A 21,810-nucleotide genomic window follows, 5' to 3' on the forward strand; every position below is an offset into this window, starting at 1 on the left:
TGTCTTTATAGCATCTTCCTTCATTTAAATTATTGGCATCGTAGTTGTGTGTATATATATATATATATATATATATATATATATATATATATATATATTATATATATAGATATATATATATATATATATATATATTTTGGCCCCTCTTGGAAAATATGCCAAGGGCGCTCATGCTCAGGATGCATAAAATTCTCTCGTTAGGAAACTTTCTTCCAGTTTCGGCTGGAAGTTGGAATCTCAGATTAAGGAAAGAAAGAAAAAAACACACGGGGAAGGGGGGGGGGGGCTGGTGGGGCGCTTCCGGATTTCCTCCTCAAGTTTATGCTTTCTTTAGGAATGATCAGTTACTGAAGGCATCGATCCTCGTTGAGCATCGGTTGCCGAGGTAGCGGTTAACTTCCCCAAAGGGTTCTTTACTGGGCACGCCTTTGCCTTGGGATACTTCGTGTTTGTTCCATAAGTCGGTGGCTTCCTGAATCAGCCGTTAGAAGTTGCGTGTGTTGATAACTGTCCTTTTTGCGTGAGTATGGTCGTGGTCAATTCTAGACCAGGGGTTCTCAAACTTTTTAACTCCACGACCCCCTTATGAAGTTTCAAATTTTCTATCGACCCCCTAGACTAGCATTTAATAATAATAATAGTAAAAAAAAACAATGTTAGAATCAATTTGAGTAGTATTAGTTTAGTACTTGACATTCAGTATGATAAAAAAAAAGTAACACCTAGTAAGAAAATATGTTTGGAACTTTAGATGTACGATTATATGTAACTTAATTCTCCGACACGTTAGTTATTCATCGAGCCCATTTTGACCCCCTGAGTATTCATAGACCCCCTTGGATGGTCCTATTGACCCCTGGGGGTCGATATCGACCACTTTGAGAACCCCTGGTCTAGACCTTGGTCGTGGTAAAGTTAAGTATATCTTAGTTTTACCAGACCAGTGAGCTGGTTAACAACTCTCCTAGGGCTGGCCCGAAGGATTAGATATTTCTACGTGGCTAGGAACCAATTGGTCACCTAGCAACGGGACCTACAGCTTATTGTGGGATCCGAACCACTGGTCGTGGTAGTGGTTGGGGGCCGAGTAATTTTTGTGGGTTGAGGTGGGACGGCTTAAGAATATTGTTGGTAATGTTGATAAAAATAACGATGAGGGTGATAATGGTGATTCCAATGACAATTGTTAGAGTAGCTAACATTCTTTAAGAAAGTAGTAAACTAACCAAAAACGTTCGTCATATGGCAAATTTGACAGGAAAATATGCGTGATACAAAAACAGCATGAAAAAAATGACAGAAAACGAACATTAACAACTTGAGTAACAACTGCCTGACACACAAATGAGTAATCTTAACAAGAGGAAAGGTCAACAGGATCAGACAGATTTGAAACTCCACACGAGTCACACCACCAACAAATCCGCACTACCAGCGTACCAGCGTCGGCATCATCACTGAAAATGACAGATATTGAATATCGTCAATACGTCAGTGACCAGTTTGCGACAGTTTTGTGTTTATGTAGCAAAAGCTTTCGAACAACAGTGCCACAGTAGTTCTGGTATTACAGGAGAATTACTAATCAACACAAGCAAGCAGAATCATTGCCTAAGAAAAGCTCAAAAACAAACACAAACCACAGGCAAACGATCAAAGCAACCGCGTCATCAACGACCAAACGGAGCACCATAGGGGACCTAAAGAGAGCTGAAAAGGTCTTTTCAAATTTTGTCAGCACAAAAGCAAAATGAGGAGACCAAATTCTCCCTGAGGTCGCGGTGCATTGAGACCAGGGTACTCGAAAGGGGTTCAAGGTCCCAGGTTCCTGGTTCCTGGTTCCTGGTTCCTCACATCTCACCCTCCAACTACAGCTGTGGGCCAGCTATCGAAGATGGAGATGACCCCGCCAGGTTTTCTTCTTTTTCTTCTTCTTCTTCTTTCCGCACCACTTCAAGACGTCTGAAAATAATCAAGGAGGTGGTGATTCACCAGAAAGGGCCGTGCCGGTATGAACTGCATATCCTTGAGGTCTCGAGGGTTTCTGTGGTGTAAGGTTAGTAGTCCCTGTCCTGATTTATCATGCCTCTGTCCTTCCGAGTCTTCACCCTTCAGTGCTGAGAGATAGTTACAGTTTGGTAGTTGCTGTGCTCAGTTCATAGTTCGCGGCGGTCATGGATTGTGTTAAAGGTAAGCTAATAAATATGTTATATTAATATGATTATAATTATATATATATATATATATATATATATATATATATATATATATATATATATATACATATATATATATATATATATATATATATATATATATATATATATACATATATAGATTATATATATATAGGATATATATATATATATATATATATATATATATGCAGAACTGTAATAGCCACCAATGCCATCTTAACCTCTTTAATTCTTTGCTCTTTTTTGGATATGCTATTCACTACAAAGTCCGAAGAATCCAAGTTCAAAGAAGATTTTTGAAGAAATTGTGATGTCCGGCTACCGGGAAAAATTTCTTTGAACTTGGATCTTAAGGATTTTGTAGTGACAAGCGTATCCAAAAAAGAGCAAAGAATTCAAGGAGTTAAAAGGGCATTGTGGGTATTACCGTTGCATATATATCTGGTAAAAAAGTGACCAGTAGATTCTACATTGACACACGCATATCATATATATATATATATATATATAGTATATATATATATATATATATATATTCTTATTTGCTTAACATATTTTCAGTTAAATTTGTGATTATTCTCTTCAGATCTTATCCTTGTTCATTCAGTACTGAGAGAGAGAGAGAGAGAGAGAGAGAGAGAGAGAGAGAGAGAGAGAGAGAGAGAGATGGTAACAAGAGGATTCATTAAGCAGTTGAAGTGAAGTTCCCCTTCTTACTTCTTTTTGCATCTCTATATTTAGCCATCATTGTTCTAAGCAGAAACAAGAGATGAAAAAAACACTGAAGGATTAAAAGTTTCGCTAGTAATTTTATCGAACAAGTACAGTCCACGATACACGGGTACGGCTTACATAATTTATTTATGCGCATGTCTCGAACGACGGCCGTCAGTTAGTGGCATGAAATCTGAGTTAAAAAAAAAAATAATAATAACAGCTAAGAACAAGGGCATTCATTGCACTTGCTCCGCATATACGTCAGAGCAGAGTGTCTTTGTTGAATGTTCAATTTTTTTAATCTGCTGGGTTTCCCATGCTCAGTGACGACGCAAAAGTAATTGAGTTAATAATGTTTAATTTTCCAGTAATTATGCTGACCTACGTCTTTTAGCAGTATTGTTAAAGTATTTATGGTCTCATGTGCGTTGTAAATAATTGCTATTATAGTTTCAACGGTCTGCCGGTTGATTGCTTTACTTCTGTATATCAAATACTAGGGTAAGAGCACCGACAGTCACAAATTCAGTTCATTCTTCTTCTTCTTCTTCTTCTTCTTCTTCTTCTTCTTCTTCTTATTATTATTATTATTATTATTATTATTATTATTATTGTTATTATTATTATTATTATTATTATTATTATTATTATTATTATTAAAACGTGTAAATAATTATGTAGAAAGAGCAAGGTTTCCACAGAATAGCTTTGAGTTCTCGACGCCAGAGAACTTGTAATGAAGTCAGACAATCGATAAATAATCAACAGAAAAAAATGATAAAGCAATATTGAAAACGCCGAATAAGTATGATAAATGTAAATTAGCAAACTGATAAATAATATGCACAGAAACTGCAATAGGAGTTCAAAAGAAAACTAGGGAAAAAGTGTATTTCAGGATCTTTTGACTGAATAACACAACAGGTGAAAGACTTTAGTTTTGCTTGCGTTTCGTCTTAGGGTTTTGGAGCTGACTTATAAACCCGGACGTTTTGTTGCAGATATTTGCAGAATGTCAGACGAAGGCTCCTGCAGATTTATCAGTACCTTTTATTTGTTATTCTCTCTCTCTCTCTCTCTCTCTCTCTCTCTCTCTCTCTGTGGTCGCTAAATCTGCTCTCTCTCTGTAGTTGCTAATGCAGATTTATCAGTACCTATTTTTGTTATTCGTCTCTCTCTCTCTCTCTCTCTCTCTCTCTCTCTCTCTCTCTCTCTCTCTCTTTGTGATTGCTAGTACAGATTTATCAGTACCTATTCCTTGTTATTCACCGCTCGCTCTCTCTCTCTCTCTCTTCTCTCTGCTAATCCAGATTTTTCAGTACCTATTCATTGTTATTTATCTCTCTCTCTCTCTCTCTCTCTCTCTCTCTCTCTCTCTCTCTCTCTCTCTGTTTGTGTGTGTGTGTGTGTGTTTACTAATACAAATTTATCATTACCAATTCTTTGTTATCCATCGTTGTCTCTCTCTCTCTCTCTCTCCCTCTCTCTCTCTCATTGCTAATACAAATCTATCCCCATTCTGACCATTACGTTATTGGTATAGCAGCATGTCCTCTTTCTCTTTCTTCTTCTGATTGGCATTAACAGATTTATCAGTACATAAAATGCATTGTTATATCTCTCCTTCTCTCGCTCTCTCTCATTGAATTAATTTATCAGAATTCTTATCCAGTACCTGATTCCATTGGTTATTTATCCTCTTCACTTTCTCCTTCTACTTTCTCTCTCTCTGTGATTGCTAATGCAGATTTATCAGTACCTATTCTTTGTTATTTCTCTCTCTCATTCCTAATACAAATTGATCAGTACCTATTCTTTGTTATCGTTGCCTCTCTCTCTCTCTCTCTCTCTGTTTTTCCTGCCGATGATATCAATGCAGCCAAAGGCATATGAAGTCTTTTCCATGTAAGCGGTTGCTCTTTTGGTTCAACGTTATGTTTTGATTGGAGTTGCCAGCTCGTCATATTAGGCCTAGAAAATAGCGTCAGCGGATTTCGTCAGAAAGCCTATTTCTCCAAGTGTGAAGATCCCCTAATAGTTTGAAAACACCGTCTTAAAAAAAAAAAAAACTCAATATAAACATTGTGTTCGGATGATTTCTTAATCTGCTCGTATTTATGCAAACATACAACACGAAAATTAAGTTAGCAGATGGTAATGTTTATTTCCCCAAACACAATGTGAGTTCGCGTCTCTTACAGGGCGATGAAAAATCGCTGGCTCTGTATCATGATCGGTTACTGCTGCAGTGTGGGGTCTGAGTAAGGAGGTTGAAACCAACATTCTTTGGAAGTTTCAATTTCAAGTCAGTGGCCCCTTTGGTATGCTTGTTCCATATGAATAGGTTTTATCTACTGAAATAAAATAATTAAAATTATAACTTCGATTACGTTAGAATGTTGTAGTTGTCGAATGATTACTGTTGCTTGATGAAGGGGCTTAGAATCTATTTTTGTTGAATAACATCGAGTCTAACCTCAAGATACATATAACGTCTAGAACTGATACATCTTTGCACTGTATATATGTTACAGGGAATATGTGTGAAATCAGGGATTTCACGAAATCCCTAGGGAATATGTGGAATGCCCAATTCGCTTAAGAACATTTGGACCCCGAGGGCTAGTACTATGCCTAGGGGGATCAAATGCCCCCAAGTGCATTTGATCCCCCAGGGGCTAGACTAAACACGGCGAAACACATTTGACCCCCAAGGGACTATAGTAGATTCACATCAACCGTGCACTTGATGTCTAGGCCAGTCCCTTACGACGCTCCTGATTGGCTGTTGATAAGCCAATCACAGGGCTGGAAACTCTCAGTCTCTCTCGAGAGTTCACGTGGGTAGGATCTATCTATGTTCCACCTCTCCAGGGGGATGCGTCTTTCAAAAGTATCTCTCAGGAGAGTTTCCAGCCATGTGATTGGCTTATCAACAGCCAATCAGGAGCGTCGTAAGGGACTGGCCTAGACATCAAATGCACGGTTGATGTGAATCTACTATAGTACCAAACACGACGAAACAGTGTAGAAGAATCACTATTTCGCCGTGTTTAGTACCTAGCCCTCGGGGATCAAATGTTCCTAAACGAATAGGTTATTTCACATATGCCCTATGGATTCCATATGTTCCCTGTAACATATACACACACACACCTTAAGTAACATTATCTTACAGGAAAAGTAAAGGAACAATGTCGCTTGTATCCTTATAAAATTTGACATCTTACTTATGCGGAAATCTTAAACACGGCAAAGTTTTATGTTTGACGTATGGATTCGCTGTGATCAGTTCTCCAGCAATTATTGAGTATTATACTATCTCTTTAGTATTTATATTTTCCCTGAGTTGATGCACCATCTTCCAGCAAAAAGTTGTGGAAGGCAAATGATTACATTTGGGTTTTCATTGATGTGTACCAAGAGAGAAAGCACATCAAAGAAAGGCGGAGAAGAATCAGTCTGGTCGTTGAAAAGTGTTATGGTATAGTAAACCGCCAAATAAACAGGAATACGAATAAGAAAAATTTAATAAGTGAAATAATTAAATAACAGAAATAAATAGAGATAAAGCTACTTAGCATATATTTTGTTATGTATTTACGTTGATATACGAATAAACAAATTTGATCAGAATGATTTTGTATATATAAAGCGATTTTCAACTTTACCATCTGAATAACTTGAATAGAAGCTGTTATATTTTCTATTTATTGGATTTCGGATATTTCTCCCGTGATTTTTAATTTAACCTCGTCTGTTTAAAGAAAAATGTTGAATTAATTTTCAATAATGGTGCTACTATAATGATGCCTATGATGCTGAAAATAATGTTCATTATTATTATATAACTATGTCGATTAGGTTAATTGAAAGCATATGAGTCTTCGTTGTGTAATGATTCAGTCCCCCCTGTTGTTACAGAAGTTCTGTAATTGTTGTGGCTTCCTCATTAAGTTTACTTGGAATCATTGTTTCTCTCTCTCTCTCTCTCTCTCTCTCTCTCTCTCTCTCTCTCTCTCTCTGCCAACAGGTCTGTCTCTTCACTAAAACTTGCTTATGAAACATCTGGCATTATCTATCTGCCTTCTCATCTATCTTAACATGTTTTAACGGCAGCACCGTTTCGATCGTTCCTTAATCTCACCTTGAATTTAGGCTCCGAAGAAGTTTTTTGTACTGTTGTAGACAAAATCCTACACACTGACTTTGTTAAGGTAGCAGTTGGTCGTAAGTGAACAAGACCAAGTTGCTGACGAACATGCTATACAGTAGAGTTTGTGTGTGCGTGTATGATGTATGTGTGTGTGTGTGAAATTATGTTGTGCCTGTCTCGATTTTCTTAAACGTAATATAGATATCGATACTATCAATTTGCAGTTTAATTTACTGTAACGATATATATATTCATATATAATATATATAATATATATATAATATACATATATATACATATATAATGTTTATGTATATATATATATATATAGTATATTATAAATAGGGGGGGGAAAAAAACCCCCCCCTTTTGGGTAAAATATTCTGTTACAACAGAATTCCATCTAATAAAAGGAACCCACACAAACGCCAAAATAAAGAAAGTAAGTACTATACTTTGGTGTTTTTATGGTTTCCTTTTGTTATTATTATTATTATTATTATTATTATTATTATTATTATTATTATATTATTATTATTATTATTATTATTATTATTATATATGTGTGTGTGTGTGTGTGTGCTATTATAGATAGATAAGCGTAGCTGCAGCCCCAGGAGAGAGAGAGAGAGAGAGAGAGAGAGAGAGAGAGAGAGAGAGAGAGAGATTACAAGATATCTTTGATGTTATTTGGGTATGAAACCGACTCTGAACGCATTCGAGGGAAAGTTGCTAAGTTTGGAAGCAAACAAGTCTTCTTACGTAAGCTCCGAGGTCCCAGCACGGCAGACTTTCTAGTCTTCGGTGGGATCGGGTGACTTTTCCGAAATAATCTCCCAGTAAACATTCTAGAAATACGTTTTCTTACGTAAGAGTTCCCGGAATGCTATTTTTGGGAGGCAGTCTCCAAGTAGGTCATCTCGTCAGGCGCTTCATAACAGAAGGTTATAAAGGATGTATAAAGACAACACACTTATTTTTAAAGATTTTTTTTAATCTGTCCCTCGATTAAGTTATGTGTTCATTTGATGTCTCATGGTTTAAAAGAATATACGGCGAGCTTTCAAGGAGATTTAGTGCAAGAAATTCATTACAAACGGAAAGGACTCTCTCTCTCTCTCTCTCTCTCTCTCTCTCTCTCTCTCTCTCTCTCTCTTTCTGTGGTTGCTAAATCTACTCTCTCTCTGTATTTGCTAATGCAGATTTATCAGTAGCTATTCTTTGTTGTTCGTCTCTCTCTCTCTCTCTCTCTCTCTCTCTCTCTCTACCGAACGAAGAGGGACGTCCATAAATATTAAATAAATCATAAATCCTGTATCCGAATCCGATTCCATCTATAAATTCAATCACCCCTTTATTCTTCCATAGCCAAATCATTTTCATTCATCTATGTTTGTTGTCTAGAGTCCAGAGGTCCAGACCAGGCCTCTTATTACTAATAATAAGAGGGCTCTCTGTATACACTATATATTGATATATATATAGATAAATTAATAATATTTAAATATGATATAACTTAATATATATTACATATATATATACATACATACATATATATATATATCTAATATATATATATATAATATAATATATATATATATATATATATATATATATATTTGTAGCCATATTATATTTATTGATGGGTATTAAAGTACATTTTGTAGCTTAATGCATGTATATGAATAACGGTGATGTGATTAGAATTCATATATATATTATATATATATATAGATATATATATATATATATATATAAATATATGTATATATATATATATATATAATATATATATATATATATATATAAAGATATATATATAATCCTCACAGACAGCTGCAAATCAAAAATAAAAAATGATAACAAAACTCATTTTAAAATCAAAGATGCAAACTCACAATGAGTAAATTCGCTGCTACATCGCAATTCCCTTCGAAATGAGCGAAAGAATGAATTTGGGACTCAAGATGAAGGTCAGACCGACGAGTTCATAAGTAAGCCTCTATGGCTGAGTTTGCTTGTTGGACGAAGGTTACTGAGACATCTGTCTGTGAAGTTCATGAGTGAGTAACTATGTCTGTATGTCTCTGTCTGTCCGTCGAGTTTATGAGTGAGTAACTATGTCATTCTGTCTCTCTGTCTGTCTGTCTCTCTGTCGAGTTCATGAGTGAGTCGCCAAGGATGAATTTGCTTTGTAGACGAAGGTTACAGAGACATCTGTCTGTTTGTCTGTCAAGTTCATGAGTGAGTAACTATGTCTGTATGTCTCCGTGTCTGTCTGTCAAGTTCATGAGTGAGCCGCGATGGTTGAATTTGCTCTCTGGGTGAAGGTTATTGAGATATCTCTCTGTTCTGTCTGTCTGTCTGTCTTTAGGTTGGTTTGTAAAAATTAAGCCGGCCTTATACACGATAGGCTTCAAGCCCTTATATATTAAATATATAGAAATATATATATATATATATATTACTATATATAATATATACATATATAATATATATATATATATATTTATATATATATAATATATATATATATATATATATATATATATATATATATCTATATATATATAAATAATATATATACATATAAATATATATCATATATATATATATATGTGTGTGTGTGTGTTTGTGTGTAAATATATATAAATGATCTTGTGTACCTGCATAGCTTAACTTGATTTTAAAGCCTCTCCATTTTCATAATTAAGCGATAAAAAAGAATTCGTTCCACCATCGTGTAGAATCCTGTTTCGAATCAGATGACCGTAAATGTCTCCATGAGCTGGTTATAACAACTCGATGACACTTCGCAGCCCTCTTTGCATTTCTTGGAGGGAGGATTTTCACCAAAACGGCAGAGGAATCGATGCTCGAACCGTCATTGATTTTCAAAGGAATCTTTCTTAAAAAAAAAAAAAAAAAAAAAAAAAAATTGCATACGTGTGTGCTTGGCGTCATCAGCTAAATTTAACTTGAGTATAGCTAGATAGAGCTAAACCTGATCCCAGAGGGTATCATAATAAATTTGCTGTAAAGTATGTAAGCTTGGAAGCATTACTTTCACTAAATTCACCAATTTTGCCCTCTCTCTCTCTCTCTCTCTCTCTCTCTCTCTCTCTCTCTCTCTCTCTCTCTCTCTATATATATATATATATATATATATATATATATATATATATATATATATATATATATATATATATATATATATATATATACTGAAATATATATACTATATATATATATATATATATATATATATATATATATATATATATATATATATATATATATATATATATATATATATTGTGTTCCCAATCGTAAGGGAAGGAAATTTAAGAGGAAATAATGGAAAATATAGTGCTTCTAACTTACCTTAGATAACTATAAAGGGGATTTGTTTAGTTTTACTCTAGAAGGTCGCCATTGAGAACCAGCTAATTAATTTACATTACGTTTATTTACAAAAGAACATGGACTGGCCTGGGATAAGGCAAGGCAACTTGGCCACACGTGGTCAAGCGCCTTATAAGGTCTGGACCACTCCTATCTCTCACAATAGGGGAAAGCTGGCCAAAATCAAATCTAATTCAATGCTGGTTTCCAAAATTGATAATAGGTATCTTGCATCAAGGAAGCACTTGCAAGGAGAAGTAGCACACGTGACCCTGCATCTGGAAATTAGTCCCAGATTAGACACAACATAAAATAAGGACTTCTTGCACTATTTTACAGTTAATCACTTTTATCTAACACACTGAGGGAGGAACTCTAGTGTTTAAATGACATATTCAATGAAGACTTTGTCTTGGACACGTCACAAGGGGCAACATGTGCCCTGATGCTGGACAAAGGGATGGCAGTAAAGAAGTGATAAAAGGGAGATTCGAAATGGAAATAGCAAGATTTGTCTTGGAGGAATAGGTCTGGTTGGATTTTGCACTTTCGAGATGTACCTTTAATCCTCAGAGGCTTGAACATGTGTCGTGATGTCTGAAGGAGAGTTTCAACCAGCGTTGACAAAACAAAGGCTGACTTCCAGTCAGAGAGCGAGCACATCTGCCCAAAGCAAGTAGCTAGCATGGACTGAGGCTACATCAGTGTATTTTTTAATGGCCTGTGATTCACACACAGCCTACGGCATTGTCTGGAAAGATGTGAAAACACAACCAGCAGATTTGTGGGAAAAGAGGTCTTAGGCTAGGAATTCCTAAAGCCCACATCGAAGCCCATATAATCCCTGCGACCTGCCTTTATTACTCTATACTCTAGGCCTATAGTTAACGGCTTATTTTCTCTTCCCGCTACTCCGACTGGCACCGGATATGCCTGAGTTTTCCCTCCTAAAGTCAGTTGATTAGGAGAAAATATGGCTGCTCTTCTAACAACTGGATAATTTAAATGACTGCTGGGTAGAGGAGGGGGTCAATAAGCGTAGTATAATATATATATATATATATAGTATATATATATAGTATATATATATGTATATGTAATATATAAATATATATATATATATACTATATATAATATATATATATAATATATATATATATATTATATATATATATATATATATATATGTATTGTATGTTATGTATATAATATATATATATATATATATATACTATATCATAATATCTATATATATTATAATGTATATATATATATATATATATGTATTTATATATATATATATATATATATAATAGATATAATTATATCTATTATATATATATATATATATATATATATATATATATATATATACGTTGGACATTGTCATGGGAATCGGCTCTTTTGAGCAGCTATTTTTGTAAAGTATTGTTCTTCAAATAACCGGACTTCAGTGTATTTTGTGCGGCTTTGGTCCTTCATGCATCGGGAGCAGTGATATGGAATTTAACTTTCGGATTCGACGGTGTTATCGTCGGTAGCTCCCACGCTGCCCGTTGCTATGGCAACCTTCGGTAAAACGCAGTTCTCGAGAGTCGTGGGAAATGAGAATCGCGGAATGAACGTACTGGATATCAGTGTCGTCTACTTTGTCGCTCGTTAAGGGTGTTCTCGTGACAGAATCACCCTTACCTTGTCTTACGACTAGAGAGATTATTATTCGTATTATTTTAAATTGTCACCTGGGATTCTGTCTTAACCAACATTAATGAAATATAGATCATATGAGAGAATGTTGAAACATTATTTGCTATGAGCTCGTTGGCGCGCACTACCCCGCTGGAACTCGAGGCACCTGTCTCCCCCACCCTCCCGATCCCTTACTTACCCCGTCCCCACCCGGGGCGGACAAACGAGTTTGCAAGCTGAGGGTGGATGTTTCCCCCTACCCTCCCATTCCCCTAACTACCCCGCCCCCACCCAGGGTGGACAAGCAAGTTCGCAGAAGGAGGGTGGATGTGTCCCCCTACCCTCCCATTCCCCTAACTACCCCGTCCCCACCCAGGGTGGACAAGCAAGTTGGCAGGAGGAGGGTGGATGTCTCCCTTCCCGTTCCCGTACCTACCCTACCCCACACGGGGCGGACAAACCGGTTCGCAGTTGGTGGGTGGTTGTTTTAAGCCTCCTATACTGTCACCCGAGGGAGGACAAATAAGACCTACTCGGACAATAATTATTATAGATGAACGTTGGCTTTTACGATTTTAAAGAAGTAATGTTTTTTTAAATGCTGTTGGATAGCTTTACACCTAATATGGTAATTATGTTGTTTTTAAGCTTAAGACAGTTTTTGCTTACTCGGGGAGCAAGCCTAAAAACTACGTTGTTGCTGTTGTTGTTCTTGGTGGGGGTTAAGGAAGGTCTATGGAAGAGCTTAAAATGGTCTGAGTTTAAGATCCAGGAATTTTAGGATAGGATATTTATGATTATTTATTGGAATGAAAAAGTGAAAAAATAAATTTTGTGTATATTAAACAGTGTAAAAAAAGTTATTTCTAATAAAATATAGTGTATTTATTTCAATATTCGTTGGTTAAACAAGGCTATATTTGGCTATAGACTTTAGCATGTTTTAATTTATTTGATATACTGAATTTAGGTTTCTTTTTTATTTTTTTGTCTTTCCACTTATAGCTAACAATATATGAACGTGTTTAATTTGTCCTTCTTATTTGATCCTTGTTAGTATGAGTAATACTAAGTATTGCATTAATTATGAAGACCACTTCACGTTAAGTTAGGAATATGATGTTTACAACTTACGCGTGAGGGGAAAATCTTGCACGCGTCCTGAGTAAGCTGGAGGTCGGATCAGGCCTTGTTAATTTTAATTGGGAGTTTTATTTGGCCATTTTTAAATAACAAAAACAAACAGGGTGCAATATCATTAAGATTCATAATTTCAATGGACCTTGAGTGACTATTTTTATTTTGCTTCTTCCTCAGCCGTTTGTTTGTTTGTTTTTTTTTATAACACAAGATGGCTGAATTAGAATATTACGTGTTTTAAAGATTTATGATACTCCAGTGCATTTATAAGAAGGACTTTTAAACTCGTGTATACCCAGAAAGTAGGTAAAATTGTCATATTAAAGAACATCATACTCTACGGACAATTTTTGTCTAACCAACGTGTTTATGCTTTTCGTTGTTAAGGAATGATTTGAAACACCTTTGTTCTCTGGCGATTCAAAATCGTAAACAAATGATTATTACTAAAAAGAAAACATCCTTCTCAATAACTGGTATTCATATTATTGATGTTGCTGTTTTGGCATGAAAATGCGACGCATCATTCATGATATTTGGCGCTGCGACATTCAATTGAAAACACAAAGGCAAGTCTTAAGTGATATTTGAGTGTTCCTGAGGGAACGTTGTTGCTTTTATCCGTTTTCCCAGAGCACCCCACCTCGGGAAATTATTTTGCAGATTCCTTGCAGAAATTAAGAACGAGATAGAGAGAGAGAGAGAGAGAGAGAGAGAGAGAGAGAGAGAGAGAGAGAGAGAGAGAGTGGCAGGCAGCTCAGTGTCAATAATAATTGTATATATGCTTAGTTGAATTCACGCATTAGAATGTTTTTGCACTACAGCATTTTAGTACTTTTATGGTTTTTTTCTTTTATAAATTGAGAGTACTATCATTTTTTGTTATCTCTTTTAAAGTTTGCATGATATCCTCATTCTTTTGCATTAGGAAGCGTTGGATCAAGGAAGCAAGAAACTTAAGTTGCAACATAAGATATTTACATATATATAGATTATATCCATGCATATATATATATATATATATATATATATATATATATATATATATATATATATAAAGGAAATTTCATTTATAGATGCAATAAAGATGAAAGGAAGAAGGAGGTTGGTTAGACGAGTCTGTGGAGCAGAACAGTAATGTCATTGGTTCTTCCGGGAAGACTTTGAAAGCCCACACCTACTTCAGTGAGGATTGTGAGAAGCGAGAGAGGGAATGAGGGGAGATCTGTGGAGGATAAAACGCATGAACGTCAGAATTCCGCAAAAGCTACATCTCTCTCTCTCTCTCTCTCTCTCTCTCTCTCTCTCTCTCTCTCTCTCTCTCTCTCCGCGAGAGATGAAGTCTTCTTTGCAGCATCCTTGGCAGCAACGATATCCAACGTATAGGACTTCCGTGAGAGATTGCCACTCCTTTTCATTGTCATCGGCGACGAGGGATGATTAGTACTAGTCCTTTAACTCGACCGAGTCGTAGAGATCGTTGAAGAGTATGATAGATTAGTTCGTAGTAAGGTTTCGTGAAAGTAATTTCCTGCTCGGAATTTGACAAAGGTTTGCTGTAAAGAAACAGCGTAAACACAATATACTGTGTATCGTCCAGTTAGCACTACTTATGAGTTTTATCACCACTACGCCACACACACACACACACACACACACATATATATATATATATATATATATATATATATATATATATATATATATATAATAATATATATATATATATATATATATATATATATATATATATATATATACTTGCTAATAGCGTATATGGAATTTCTAGCCATTATTATTATTATTATTATTATTATTATTTTTTTTTTTTTTTTTTTTTTGCTCTATCACAGTCCTCCAATTCGACTGGGTGGTATTTATAGTGTGGGGTTCCGGGTTGCATCCTGCCTCCTTAGGAGTCCATCACTTTTCTTACTATGTGTGCCGTTTCTAGGATCACTCTTCTGCATGAGACCTGGAGCTACTTCAGCTTCTAGTTTTTCTAGATTCCTTTTCAGGGATCTTGGGATCGTGCCTAGTGCTCCTATGATTATGGGTACGATTTCCACTGGCATATCCCATATCCCTCTTATTTCTATTTTCAGATCTTGATACTTATCCATTTTTCCCCTCTCTTCTTTCTCTTTCCAATCTGGTGTCCCATGGTATTGCGACATCAATGAGTGATACTTTCTTCTTGACTTTGTCAATCAACGTCACGTCTGGTCTATTTGCACGTATCACCCTATCCGTTCTGATACCATAGTCCAGAGGATCTTTGCCTGATCGTTTTCTATCACTCCTCAGGTTGGTGCTCGTACTCCACTTATTACTGCAAGGTAGCTGATGTTTCTTGCACAGGCTCCAGTGGAGGGCTTTTGCCACTGAATCATGCCTCTTTTTGTACTGGTTCTGTGCAAGTGCCGGGCATTCACTTGCTATTTGTGGTTTATGGTTTCATTTTTCGTATTGCACTTCCTACATATGGGAGAGATGTTATTTCCGTCTATCGTACTTTGAACATATCTGGTTCTTAGGGCCTGATCTTGTGCCGCTGTTATCATTCCTTCAGTTTCCTTCTTTAGCTCTCCCCTCTGTAGCCATTGCCAATTGTCATCGCTGGCTAGTTCTTTAGTCTGTCTCATGTATTGTCCGTGCATTGGTTTGTTGTGCCAGTCCTCTCTTCTTTGTCGTCTCCTGTCTCTGTATATTTCTGAGTCTTCGTCTGCTTTTATTAGTCCTTCTTCCCATGCACTCTTTAGCCACTCGTCTTCACTGGTTTTCAGATATTGCCCCAGTGCTCTGTTTTCAATGTTGACGCAGTCCTCTATACTTAGTAGTCCCTCTCCCTCCTTCCTTTCGTGTTATGTATAGTCTGTCCGTATTTGCTCTTGGGTGTAGTGCTTTGTGTATTGTCATTTGTTTCCTGGTTTTCTGATCTATGCTGCGGAGTTCTGCCTTCGTCATTTTCCACTATTCTTGCGCTGTATCTGATTACTGGCACTGCCCATAGTGTTTATGGCTTTTATCATATTTCCAGCGTTGAGTTTTGACTTGAGTATCGCCTTGAGTCTCTGCATATATTCTTTCCTGATCGTGTCCTTCCATCTCTTGGTGTTTTATATCTCCTCCTTCCATTATTCCCAGGTATTTGTATCCTGTCTCATCTATGTGTTTGATGTTGCTCCCATCTGGTAGCTTTATCCCTTCAGTTCTCGTTACTTTGCCTTTTTGTATGTTGACTAAGGCACATTTTTCTATTCCAAACTCCATTCTGATGTCCCCAGATACAATCATTACAGTCTGGATTAGGGTATCTATTTCCTTGATGCTCTTACCATACAGCTTGATGTCATCCATGAACATCAGATGGTTGATTTTGTTGCCTCTTTTCTTGAGTTGGTACCCGGCATCCATCTTCTGTAGTACTTTTGTCATGGGAATCATGGCTACTACGAAGAGTAGTGGGGACAGTGAGTCGCCCTGGAAGATCCCTCTCCTGATATTAACCTCTGCTAGTCTTATTCCAGAGCTTGTAAGTATTGTATTCCAGTTGCGCATTGTATTTTTGAGGAAGCTGATGGTATTTTCCTCTGCCCCATATATTTTCAGGCATTCTATTAGCCATGTGTGTGGGATCATGTCGAAGGCTTTCTTATAGTCTATCCATGTCATGCTTAGGTTGGTTTTCCTTCTCCTACTGTTCTTCATTACCATTTTGTCTATCAGGAGCTGGTCTTTTGTGCCCCTACACTTCCTTCTGCAGCCTTTCTGTTGGTAGGGATGGTGTTTTGTCTCCTCTAGGTAGTTGTATAGCCTTTCACTGATGATACCTGTTAGTAACTTCCACATTATTGGTAGGCAGGTGATAGGCCTGTAGTTACTGGCTATATTTCCCTTACTCTTGTCTTTTTGTACTAAGGATGTTCTTCCTGTGGTCATCCATTTGGTGATTTGAGATACAATGCTGGAGTTGTTCTGCTATTCGTGGGTGTAGGGCCTTGAAGTTTTTGAGCCAGTATCCATGGACTTCATCGGGACCTGGGGTTTTCCAGTTTGGCATTTTCTTTAGTTGGTGTCTGACTGTGTCTGTCGTGATGTCTGTGAATCGTTGTTTTATTCTCCCTGTTTCTTCTTCCTTGACTTCCTGGAGCCATGTTGCATGTTTGTTGTGTGATACCGGATTGCTCCATATGTTTTCCCAGAGTCTCTTACTTGGTTCGGCTTCAGGAATTTCTGGGTGGTTGTCTTCCCCTCTTAGTTGGCTGTATAGTCTTTTCTGGTTGGTTCCGAATAGTTTGTTCTGTTGGTATCCCTTATTCCTGTTCATGTACCGTTGGATCTTGTGTGCTTTGGCCTTAAGCCTCTGTTTTACATCTTCTATTGTGTTGTTTAGTCCCCTCTCTTGTACTTTGTATTTCTCGTTGAGTTCCTCCCTTGTTTTCTTGCTTCTTAGCCTTTTTTCTGCCATCTCTTTCAGTTTACTCAAGTCAGATCTCATCACCATGATTTGCTTTTCCAGGCGCCTTTTCCAGGAAGGTTGCTGTTTTGGTTTCTGTTGGGTTGGTTGTGACGGTGGTGTTGGTGTTCGAATCCCCATCAGTTCTGCTACTAATCTTGCTCCTGCATATGTCAAGTTATTTGTTTCTGTGATACTGGTGGTGTGTATTATGCCCATTATTTCATTGACCTCACTTGTTTTCTCCCTTAATTTCTTGATGTTGTAGGCTTTCATGGAGGGGATCTTTGTTCTCTCTGTATCTGGCTCCATCCATTGTCTAATCTTTTCTACCCATTCCGTCCTCTCTGTTACTTCGTCGGTGTTTCTTCGTGTGTCGTTGTTTGATACTTCATCCTCCCTGTCGTCTTCTGTGGCATCGTCTCTCAGTTCGTCTTCGTGTAGTTCGTTGTCGTGTGACATTTCCCTTTCCAGTTCTTCTCTTTCTGTTGGGGAGAGCCAGTTCTTTTTCTTTATGTTCCTTACTTGGTCTGCCAGCCTCTGCTCTATTTGGGGGGTGTTATTCCTCTCATTCCAGATGTTGATCAATCTTCTTCTATATCCTCTCTCCGTCGGGTTGCTTCTGATGTAGCATCTCCATATTTCCTTATTTTCTTCTCTTGTCCATTTCTTCCTTTTTGCCTCTGTATCTCCAATCTCAGGCTGTTGATTACTTTCGTTGTGGTGGTCAGTTGCTGGATGACGACCTCCAAGTACCTGACCGTCTTCCCCTTCAATTGGGTTGAATACCTGGTTGCCGGACGAAGCTCCTCTGTTGCCAGAGGTTCCATTTACGTCGTTGTCGTTTATTCCTTCATTTCTTTCCATCATTGCTGAGTTTTGCTATTTAACCCATAGCTGGACCCTACCCCATCAGGGATAGGTACTCATTTACAGCTGAGTAGACTGAGGAAATTATGGTAAAGATCCTTTCCCAAGGAATCAACGCCGAGGAGAGCGGTCACCCATCCAACGACTGACCAGCCCCAATGTTGCTTAACTTTACTTAAGTCTATTGAAGACCTAACCAACTCCTCCACGGCGCCACATCTTATTATTATTATTATTATTATTATTATTATTATTATTATTATTATTATTATTATTATTATTATTATCGTTGTTAATTTGGAGAACATTATATTAGACAGGCCTAAAAGGCGGCCTTTATGTCGTCGAGCCAGCTAGACGGCTCATGTGAACATCGGAGCTAAGACGAACCCATTTAAGACCGATAAGATAACAAATAAAGATAGTATATGGCCTAGTTTCTGTAATGCGTTCTCAAGTGGTTTAACGGCCGCGTATAGCCTTCAGAAGCCTTACTTAGCGACCAAAGTTCTCTTTGTTTTGGAAGCTCTCGTTTACGAGTGTATGAGTTTAATCTTTCATAATTTGCCCCTGACTGATATAGCACTACATTATGCAAAGGGAAGACGCGTCTAAATCTTTGTTTAATTTGAGTTAGTTTTTGTCATGGAACTTCCCCTCGGGTTTGTATCTTTGTGGAATGAATAATGATGTTCGGTTTCATTTAATGGATGATTGATTATTTAAAAAAAATATATATATATATATTCTATTCGAAACTTGTTTTTGTATATTGCATTCTCTCCTTTTATTGAGATCTCCAGTATTCCTTTTAATGAGTTTGATCGCTAAGCCTGTAATTATAGTTAATGCATATTTACAATCCTTGTCTAGATTATTGTCAGTATGTTTACTTCAACACTAGTCTTGCTCTCTTGAATTGGCAACGGTCTTGGTCTTCATTTGGATGGGTGACCACCACTGAATACCAGACCTGCTGAGACGTAAGTTCCTCTTTATGTATTTCAAATTTGTCACCATGACAAAATGTCGACCTAGAAATCATAACCGTTAACTGAACAGAGAGGATCGTAAACAAAGAAGCCGTGTAATATAATCGAATATGTAAGGAATTCTTCGTTGTTTTCAGAAATTGTTAGACCGATAACAGTTGGACTCGTGATGTAACTTAGCATTGGAATAACAAATTATGAACGGCTTTGTGACTTCGCCTTGGAAATGTGATGGCTCTACACTACACCACCGCGTTATTACGTAACGTCTCTCTCTCTCTCTCTCTCTCTCTCTCTACGTCAGCATCTCTGTCACCGTTGTTATCCTAGTGTGCTGTACTATGTATTGTAGAGTGAGAGTGTGAGACAGCTCCCTAGCGAGGCAGAAAATGTTGTTCGGTCGAGTTCACTTAGTCTTGCTTGACGTTTTCCTTATGCATAAATAAAAGCGGCAGCTTATTCTGTCTTACTATATGTACTACATAGGTACATACACACACATATGTGCATTAATATATATATATATATATATATATATATATATATATATATATATATATCATACATACATACATACATACATACATACATAGGGCCTAAAGTAGTCTGATTATATTTGGGCAAAGTCATTTAGTAAAACTTTTTGGTTTTCTTAAAATAATATTAAATCTACGTAATGACGAAAAATGTACCTTGATAAAGAACTATTTTCAGACACCTCGTTCGAGGCAAGCCTATAATTTCATGATTTGCCAATAAATGAAGACGTATATATATATATATATATAATATATATATATATATATATATATATATATATATATACAGGGTGTCTCAAAAAAATGTACTCACTCTTAGAATTATGAGAAAACCTTTATTTATGGACATAGAGCGAAATGAAATAGCATCGAATACATGAGACAAATGTGTTTGAAGAATCATGTTTGCGAATGTTCAAATTGATGACCATTATTGTCCAGACAACGCTGATAACGCGCACCAAGGGATTCGCAAACGTCGCGAAACATGTCATTAGGAATATCACGAGTGAGTACATTTTTTTGAGACACCCTGTATATATATATATATATATATATATATATATATATATATATATATATATATATATATATATATACACGTCTCCATTTTTTGGCAAATTATGTAATTATAATCTTCCCTCGAACGAGGTATCTGAAAATAGTTCTTTATCAAGGTACATTTTTCGTCATTATATTTAATAATATTTTAGGGAAACCAAAAAAAAAGTTTCACTAAGTGATTTTGCCCACATATAATCAGACTCCTTTAGGCCCAATGTGTGCGCAAACCATAATTCGTATCTGTAGCCTCCTCGGTACTGGGTGACTTTGAGAAAATTCAGTTTCTTTCTGATCTTTTCCTCCCAAAATCTTTCTTTCTTTGCCATTTTTGGTTTCAGTAATCATACAAACTATAGTAGATTCACATCAACCGTGCATGTGATGTCTAGGCCAGTCCCTTACGACGCTCCTGATTGGCTGTTGATAAGCCAATCACAGGGCTGGAAACTCTCAGTCTCTCGAGAGAGTTCACATAGGCAGGATGTATGTTCTACCTCTCCTGAGGGATACTGGTGAAAGACGTATCTCTCAGGAGAGGTTGAACATACATCCTGCCTATATGAACACTCCAGCGAGACCGATAATTTCCAGCTCTGTGATTGGCTTATCAACAGCCAATCAGGAGCGTCGTAAGGGACTGGCCAAGACAGCAGATACAAGGTTGATGTGAATATACTATAGACATTATTATACCTGCTACTTATATAGTGAACAGCTGCCACTTTATATTTTTAGTTGGAAACCTAAGTAATATGCCTGTTGAAAGACTAAAGACGGCCTTTCATAGAATGTATTATGTTTGAACTATGTCCGATGTAAATACTTTTTTGTACAGTGTGGATACTTATATGATAAACCTGATAACGTTTCTGATGGTATAGAATCCTGATGTATGGAGGGATTGGTCATCTTTTAGAAGAAATATCTTTCCTCGTCAGTTCGGTTATGCTTTGAAAGAATTATTTCACCGAAAACGTACGGCCTCTGTTGATCTCGAGTTAGATATTTGCAGGAAATTTAATCTTATTTATTTATTTATTTATTTATTGTGGTATAGAGACCAACCTCAACATGCTTCCTA

At 36.7% G+C, this 21,810-nt stretch overlaps 1 protein-coding gene across 1 annotated transcript in view; it reads left to right on the forward strand.

The window, feature by feature from the left end:
• The first annotated feature begins 2,074 nt into the window (after positions 1 to 2,074).
• Positions 2,075 to 21,810, forward strand: part of LOC135215341 (sialin-like) — a 76,256-nt gene continuing 56,520 nt past the window's right edge. The window contains exon 1 of the mRNA XM_064249908.1: positions 2,075 to 2,190. Coding sequence (XP_064105978.1) covers positions 2,175 to 2,190 — 16 coding nt within the window. The 5' untranslated portion in view covers positions 2,075 to 2,174. The remainder of the gene's footprint in view (positions 2,191 to 21,810) is intronic.

Source organism: Macrobrachium nipponense, chromosome 19 (assembly GCF_015104395.2).
Source record: "Macrobrachium nipponense isolate FS-2020 chromosome 19, ASM1510439v2, whole genome shotgun sequence".
Lineage (NCBI taxonomy): Eukaryota > Metazoa > Arthropoda > Malacostraca > Decapoda > Palaemonidae > Macrobrachium > Macrobrachium nipponense.